Source organism: Elephantulus edwardii, unplaced genomic scaffold (assembly GCF_000299155.1).
Source record: "Elephantulus edwardii isolate Elephantulus edwardi_28Jun2011 unplaced genomic scaffold, EleEdw1.0 scaffold00281, whole genome shotgun sequence".
NCBI classification, from domain to species: Eukaryota; Metazoa; Chordata; class Mammalia; order Macroscelidea; family Macroscelididae; genus Elephantulus; species Elephantulus edwardii.
The window spans coordinates 2,776,393-2,785,120 of NW_006400031.1; the positions used below are offsets into that span (position 1 = coordinate 2,776,393).

At 45.1% G+C, this 8,728-nt stretch overlaps 1 protein-coding gene across 1 annotated transcript in view; it reads right to left on the reverse strand.

Annotated features, from left to right (window-relative positions):
- Window positions 1-277: 277 nt before the first annotated feature.
- LOC102874815 (retinol-binding protein 2-like) overlaps window positions 278-8,728 on the reverse strand; it is a 31,314-nt gene continuing 22,863 nt past the window's right edge. The window contains exons 2-5 of the mRNA XM_006900348.1: window positions 7,443-7,533; window positions 7,226-7,310; window positions 2,159-2,260; window positions 278-328 (exon numbers count right to left, since the gene is read on the reverse strand). Of these exons, the coding sequence (XP_006900410.1) occupies window positions 278-328; window positions 2,159-2,260; window positions 7,226-7,310; window positions 7,443-7,533 (329 nt within the window). The remainder of the gene's footprint in view (window positions 329-2,158; window positions 2,261-7,225; window positions 7,311-7,442; window positions 7,534-8,728) is intronic.

An 8,728-nucleotide genomic window follows, 5' to 3' on the forward strand; every position in this document is an offset into this window, starting at 1 on the left:
GCCAGATTAGCTCAGAGTAAACCTTAGGGGACAGTTCTACTTGGTCTCCTAAATCAAAAAGGACCTGATGACACACAACAACAGGCGTAATAGACAACAAAGACTGGAAGTGAGATTTCTTTATTACTTCAAACAAGAAAGACTATATCTTGTTGCATCCCACATCTACTTTAAAACGTCTTCCAGATACTGAGGAGTTTTGCCACAATGGACGTGTCCCAAGGTCTCTTCCTGAAGCCCATAGGGAACTCGGAGAGTTCAACTGAGTGCAGCAACTTTACGTCCTCCTGAACACTTGGTGACACACTTGGTCTTCACAGGTCAGCTCCTGCAATGGGGAGGGTGTGAGTAGACAGCACACAGGGCCTTCCTTCTGCCCAGCCCTCTGCCCCGTGGTGTCTGAGTGGCTGGTAGGGGTGGCTGAGTCCAAGGACACTTAGTTTCCTGAGCAGAGTGCATCTCCCAGCTGGCACCTGTCAGCTGATAAACCTTCTAAGTAGTATTAATTAGAATTTGACCCTTGAATTGAGCTTTAAACAACCATAAGCATAACCAAAGCAAATACATATCAGGTGGGATTTTACCACCTCCCACAATTAAAGGACAAGTTAATTTATGAAAGGAGGGTCTGGTGTGGGAAGTGTCCGAGGTCGAGGATTGGGAAGGGGGCTGGCTGATGAGCTGTCCTCCACCCTGTGGGTTTTCTGGCCCTCGAGGATTGTTGGGGACTGTGCCACAGGGACAGAGTATGAGCTACAGGGGAGTCTCCTGGACCTGCCTGTGGGGAGAGACGTGCTGAGTCTTATTCACATGGAAAGAACCACCCATCTTATCTGCCCCTTAAAGACCCTTTGATGGAGGAGACAAAAACAGTGTGAGAAGGACCACTATGCCCATTGACATTGACAGTGAACTACTGTCTGAGCCTCTAGGACCATGAGGGCTTGTACTGCAATTAAAACAATCCATCATCCCAACCAGAGGTGGTCACCATGCAAAACCATGGTGAATGTCTCACATTTATCACCAGTTGGCATTGCCTCCAGAAATAGACCTCCAGTGGGGTGGGCTGGCTCTGCAGGGCACCACAGTGAACTTAATCCTGACACTGGAGTCTGACTCCTCAGACGGATGAATGACTGAGAAGCCACATGTGAAGGAGCCACCCATTGACTGGATGCACACCTGCATGTGTGAGTAAACTGACAATTTTTCAGTATTTGAGCACTGGGTTGATAATCTGTCTTAAAGATAGAAGAATGAAATATTAAACTGGTACCAGTTCTTGGAGAGGGACTTCATGCTTGGGGGGGTGGAGGGACAGCGCAGGAGAGGAAGGCCCTCTATGAGGTGGATTGATTCAGTGACTGGGGTAATGGGGGTAGGTGTGTCGGAGACAGTGAGATTGGCACAGGACAGAGCAGAGTTTAGGGCTGTTGTACATAGGGTCGCTATGAGTTGCAGGTGACTCAACAGCACATAAACAACAACAGCCTGACATCATTTATTTAAGGATATTAGCAATTGTTCCTAATGTTTGCTGGGTTTTAATAACAGATTAACCTAAAATGTTTTGGAGTCAAGGAGATGTACCTTTTTTGTTATTATGTATTGTTGTGTTGGAACTGACCCATAGCTGACCCTCCAAGGGACAAAATTGCCCCTCTGCAGAGCAGCTGGTGGATTCAAACCGCATGCCTTTGGGATTGCAATGTAGCTTCTTGCCACTAGGCCACCAGTGCTTAATGCCTGTGATCTGTAGGCCATTTCCGGACTCAGCTGACCCCGCCCTCCCTTCCAGCTCCCACACCTGTGAGGAGGCCTGGCCGCGCCCTCCTCTGAGGCATCTAAGATCTGGGCTCAGATTCCTCCCCAGCTGGTCTTCAACGGGTTACCTGCATTCCTTAATGGCTCTAAGCTTCCTAACTCAGCATTTTGCAGTCTCTGTTTAATTGCAGTCATTCTCACAAACAGCCATATAGATTTCTTCCTGGAGTCCCCCTGAGCCAAATGAGAACGGCTTTCTGACTATATGACCACATACATTTGGCAGGAGTTCAGATAATGAGAGCGAGGTCATATTTCTTTCCTGGCTGGGTGAGCATAGCAGTCTGTCTGAGCACAGTGAGTGGGGAGATGGGGGTGGGAGCCAACTTACCAGGTGCAGCTTGTCCCCCTCAATCCACTGCTTCCAGCCACGGTTCTTCTTCTCCCCCTTCTGCACACACACGAGGACATTTCCATCCCAGGTCACTAGGGTCTGTAGTGACAGATTCACAGGCAAATCTAATGAATAGTTTGCGCTGGCAAACAAGGCCAAACTTGTGGCTACAATTCCTGACCCTTGTGGGTCCACAGGGCAGAGCACTCAGCTTGGGCCAAGGCAGGATCTTTCTAATCTCATTTCTACTTGCACGTCCAGCCAAACTGGTTTATTGTCACTTGTTTGGCTTCTAATGTTGACTTCTTAATCTCACGCTCTTTTAAGGAGTTTATTCCGCCATCATATCATATAGGAAGGGAAGAGACAGGGAGTGAGGTGCTGATGAGGTGATAAACTTGACTATATAGCGATGTAACATTTCCAGAGGGACAAAAATACCACAAAGTGAAATAGCTACCTGGGAAATAAGACCCATCAGAAGGTGCTTTGGTGATGGAGAACTTTCCACATTGAACTGTGAACTAAAATTAAAGGCTAAGTGGTCTGAATCTACGAGCTTCTCCTCAAAGCAACATGAGCAGTCTCCTGTAAACCTTGGAAGCCTTGAAGACCTTTAAAGAGACCTTGAAGGAGAATCACCATATGTTAGAACTGACTTGACAGTAAAGTTTTTGTCTGACTTTATGTTTCACTTTTTTTTTAGCACCAATCAGACACAATCCTGACTACTTTCTAGATAAAATCCCTTTAAAAAACAGGGGGAAGAAGAACCACCTCACAGCCTCATGTTGATTCTGACTCATTGTACTGCCCCTCCCTTAGGTTTCTGAGGGTGTAAATCGTCACTGGAGGAGCCTGTCTGTCTTTGTCTCTAGTTGCTGCCGGTGGATTTGAACTCCTGGAGACACACTGCCTTTTGGTCAGTGGTGTAACTTCCTTTGCACCAAACTAACAGCTCCCTGTAAATCAGTAACAAAACCATCATTGACCCAATTCACAGAATCAACAAAAGATGTGAGCCAATAGCTTGTGTGTGGGGGAAACCAAAACACAATCCCCAAAAATACCACAGAGAACTCTTCAACATAGAAATATAGATAATGCTGTCAGCCAGATGGGAAATGCAAATGAAGAGTGTTTCATTTTTAAGATTCAGTTCATCACCTGATTAAAGACGGAAAGGTTTGGGGAAGTGCTGGGTTGGAGAGCACAGGGAAGCCAGCGCTCTCATACAGGGCTAGTAAGTGTATAACTTAGTCTAACACTTTAAAGGAAAATTCTATTGTCACTGCCAGTGTATAAAATTGTATATTCTCTTTGACTTAGAACGTCTGTTCTCAGACATTTGTCTTATAGGATGGTCATTGCAAGGACCACCCGCTGCAGGACGTTAGCAAAGGTAGGGAGTTCCGATGCACACAGGAGGCGGCCCAGATGCTCAGGCCCCTGCCTTCTCCCCAGCACAGGGAATGAGCCTTCTCCTGGTCTCTGGCTTCGTCCAGGCAGCGGTGCCAGCGAATAGCAGCACAAGGGAAGCAGCAGCAGAATTTAGTTGGCAATGCACAGCCATAATGAGCTGGCTGGGAGGACGGAGAAGCCACGTGCCCACTGAACGCCATGAGCACTCACGTCCACGTGTGGGCATTTATACATTATGCCACGCCCACAGCCGCTCTTACCTTGAGCCTCGCTTTTAACCCCTCCCATTACTTGTCTAAGGAGAGTTTGAATGGTTTAGTGAGTAGGGAATTGTGTTGCCAACCCCAAAGTGGGCAGTTTGAATCTACCTGCTGGTCTTCAAGAGAAAGATGTGCCTATTGTACAGCGTGTGTGAGGATCCACGGAGGTTGGGGACCTTAAATATAGGGCCGCACATTCTGATGGGTGGAGGGAGGGATTGGTAAAGGAAAGGGAAAGGGTTTAGTGTGAAAAACAATGTATATGAACTTTATGAACTTTGTATGTAAACCAGCACCAAATAAAGTTTTATAAAAATTCCGGTGGCCTAGTGGCAAGAAGCTGCACTGCAATCCCAGAGGCTCACAGTTCCAACCCACGAGATGCTCTGTTGGAGAAGGAGGGGCAATCTCCTCCTATACCGGTCAGATCCGATTTGACGGTACTCACACACAAAATAATGAAATTTTTTTTAAAAATCCAATGTATACAAACTTTGTAAGCAAACTAGTATAAAATAAAAATATTATTAAAAAAACACCAACAACCAAAAAAAAAAAAAAAAACCACACAGAAAGATGGGCCATTGCCTCCTTTGTACTTTACAGCCTCTGAAAGCCTCCTGGGGGTTCAGTTGTGAGTCGGTTCTGACTTGATGACCATTGATCATAACTAACCTAAGTATTTGAATGTACCCAGCAGGCCTGTAGAAGAAATGCGGGGTGATTTACTTCTGTGAAGATTACCCACCACTGCCTTTGACCTATTTCTGTCTTGTAGTAATCCTCCACTGGGTTTCCAAGGCTGTAGGTACTTATGGGAGATCTTTCTCCAGAGAAATGATCAGTAGATTTGAACCACAGACTTTTCGTTTAGCAATTCAGCACAAATGCCATCAGAGCTGCTTCTGTCAATTGTGTAGCCAAGAAACCCCTAGAAGGTAGTTTTGCATCATGTGGGATCGTTATGAGTAAGAATCAATTCGATGGCAGTGGCTCCATGACCAGCTAGGAGGCTCTGGAGGAGGCCAACAGCTGCTAGCAAAAAGGTTAGAAGTTTGAGTCCAGCATAAGGTGTCTCAAAAGAGTGTCCTGATGATTAACCATCAAAAGCCAACACTGCAGACCCCAGGGGGCATCGTTCTGTGACACACAGGAGCTTCCTACCCCAGGGGGCATCGTTCTGTGACACACAAGGGCTTCCTACCCCAGGGGGCAACATTCTGTGTTGCGGCTGGTGGTTGACTTGAGGAGAAGTGGTTAGGTCCTTTTCTGTCTGGCTCACCAGGGTCCTGCAGGGTTATCCATCTCTACACCAAGCTGCATTTGCCCAGCTACCTCCTGAGAGGGCAAGGTCACCCACGTCCAGGAGACGGGATTCCCTCTGTGCCCTCATTCCTCGAGTCTGACTCTGGTGCTGGTATAATTTCTTCCCCAGCTGTGTATACCATGTCCACTCCTGTGGACACTACTATGCTACAGACCAGACACCTCCCTCCAGACCTTGTAAACCCACTTAGTGGTAAACAAGCTTATGTATTTTTTTTGGTTTTTATTGTTTTAAACTGTCATTGAGCTTTGAGATTTGCTTGGGATTATTTTTGTTTGTGTTTTGTTACCTGTTTCTCACAGATTGTCAAATCCACCTATTTCTAAAATAATATTTGACCTTGACCATATTATATATTTTATGTATGGTTTTATTCCTACTCATTTTACTCCCCAGTGTATGACGACACTGTTTGCTACAGACTGGAAGCCTCATCAATTCTGTCAGAGGGCGACTGATTAAACACGGCGTCTCACAGCAGCCATGGGAGGGAGGTGGTGCAGAAGCTCCGTCTGTCGGGCTTGCTGGCGTTGAAACAGCATCAGGGGCCTGACACACAGGGTGAGGACAGTTACTTGTGTGTGTTTTGACGTGCTCTCTGCAAGGAGGTAGAGAAACCCCTAACAGTGCTGGTCCCCAGAGAGGGAACTGAGGGGTTGGGGGAGATCAACTTCACTTCTTACTGTTTTCATTTATTTAAGCATCTGGGTACATCACTGCTGTTATTAACTGCCCTTGACTCAGCTCTGACTCATGGTGACACATGCAGAACAGGATGGAACGGTCCCACACTGTCCCCATGGTCACCAGCATGCTTGCGTTTATCACCGGCTTCCAACCTGGGGGGATCAGCTTCCAGCACTACGTGCTCTTAGTATCGAGAGGGTTTTCACAGGCTCATTTTCAGAAATAAATCACTAGGTCTTTCAGTGCAGTTTGTTTTAATGTGAAAGTTCTGCTGAAATGTGTCCACGATGGTCCCTGACTTACAGTGGGGCACCATTATGATCACTCTGTCCTTAGCCAATTCTCACAGACATTGAGTATCTCTTTTTTTCCTAGTTTTCATTATTTTTGCCTTTTATTATTGGATCCAATCTCTAAACATCTGAAAGTGGTAACAGCAACACATTATATCTTGTATGTGATAAATATTACTAGTGGTAAGATGCATAAGAACAACAAAAATCTCCCATAGCTGTATGTGTAGTTCATTGACATTTAAAAATATCTTTAGTCCAGAACTATTCTGCATTTGCAATACTGGTGGCACAGCTTCCAGCATTTTGACAACAACGCACACGGGTACAAGATGACAAACCAACAGACAGGTGTGAATGCACAAATTACCATGCCCCAAATTAATTTTAAAATAAAATACCACAAACTTTCCAAAGAAAATAAAAATAAGATCCTATTTCAGAGTCATCCTAAGCCCTATCAATCTGGGTAGGGTTCAAGTTCAAAGAACATTCTTGCATTTCTGGGAGGGAGTTGTCTGGAATGCTCCCTTGTTGTTGCCCAATGTCAACCTTACACTCCAAGTTCTCAAACAGACGGGAAAGTTTGTAAGGTAAGGAGTTCATCTATTCCTCCCACCTCACATTGTCTGCCTTTGTCTTATACATCATGACTACTGCACACTTGTTGGTTGAATTAATGTCTGGCTCCCTCAATAAACTGTAAGCTCCGTGAAAGAAAAGCCTACGTCAGCCATCCATTCTGAATCCTCACACCCAGCACGGTAGCATATGCGAGGGGCTACTGAGATGGTTGAAGGAACCCAAGATTGAATGCCGTTGGTGGCATGGGATTTGCTTCAGGTCGGCCCTACATCTTAAAAAGCTCCAGATCCTTTTATTCCTCCTTTGCTTACAAGTTTAGTAGAAATATCAGCCAACCCCTTCTTACTAAACCTCAATAATTGCTTGTGGCCACTTCATTAAGCCCATTCTGGTCCCCTTTGTCTGACTTTTTCCAGGTTGCTCTCTCATTGTCAAACAATTGTGACTGCTCAAAGAATGCACAAGAGAAAACATTAGCGTGGCTCAGTACCTTCACATCCCGGACGTCAAGGTCTTTCGTGTCCTCATGAAACTCCTTTCCAACTGTGAAATTCACTTCATTGCGGAATACGCTTAAGTTTTCTCCCTTAAATTGATCACCATTTTGCTCAATTTCCTCCTGACAAATTTCATGTTGGTTGCCCTTCATGTACTCATCACACTTCGTTCTCTTTGTAAAAGTCGCCTTGTCCTTGATGAATATTCTTTTGGTTTTTATCTTAAAGTGATCACCATTTTGCTCAATGATCTTTATGTGACCCAGTATTTTGAAGACCTTGCGGGTGGTGGAATCCATATCTGTTGGCAAAGAAAATTATGGAGGTTAGGATGTACTTGCTCATTTTTATTTATTTGTTTACTTTACACAAGGCTAAGCATTCAGGACTGCAGGCACATACCACAGGCAGGCCACATTTTCTTTGCTCAAGTGTGAGATAAGAGCTGTCTTATGCAGGCTGTGGTATCAGAGAACTTGATGATTGGCTTGAGTGTCAAATGTACCATGGACTGCCAAGAGTACAAAATAGGGTTATCCTGGAAAAGGTAAAACCAAGTTTCTCTTTGGAGGCAAAGATTTTGAAGGTCCATATCGCAAACTTTAAACACGTGGCCGGGAGAGATCAGTCCTTGGAGAAGGACAACATGCTTGGAAGGGTGAAGGGACAGTGCAAGAAGAGGAAGACCCCAGATGAGATGGATTGACATAGTAAATAGTGCAATGTGGGTAGGTATGTTGGAGACAGTGAGACTGGCTCAGGATAGAGCGGAGTTCAGAGATATTGTACATAGGGTAACTGAGTCACAGGTGACTCGATGACACATAACAACAACAAATCCCCACTTGAGGAATAATCTCCAGCTACCTTAACTGCAAACACATGATCTCACAAATCATCAACAGCTGTAGGATCAATATAAGAGAGCTCTCTCCACACTGTGGAGTGTGTGAATACACCAACACAAGAGCATCAGCCTGACTTGTGTCAACTGTGTGAAGATGTCTGGACCAAGAAATCATGTACAGTAAACTAAGCATCCAGTTGCATCCAGCCTGGCCCATTGCTCATTAGTTTCTATTCAAATAATGTCTGCATATCCGTAGTCAGGGAACTTTGGTTGTCCAGTAACAAAAAGCTGTGCTACATTTCTGAGGCTTGCAGTTCAAAGCCACCAGCAGCTCCGTGGGGAAAAAGTAGACAATCTGCTCCTGTGCGATTAGCTGCCTCTGAAAACACACTGGAGGGTCAGCTCTGGGTTGGTTCTGACTCTATGGTACAGAACAACATACCTACAATCACATGAGTTATTCCTCTGATGGATCTGAGTTTTTAGAGGACCTTCTAACAAATCACTGCCTTTAAAAGACCATAGAGGACTCAGTGAACTGAACCACCAATGCAGTAGTCAGTGTTAGAAATTATGGGCTCTTAGAGCTGATTAAGCATTTGGGACTATGTTGACCTGAGACTTATTATAAATAGTGTATTTTTTT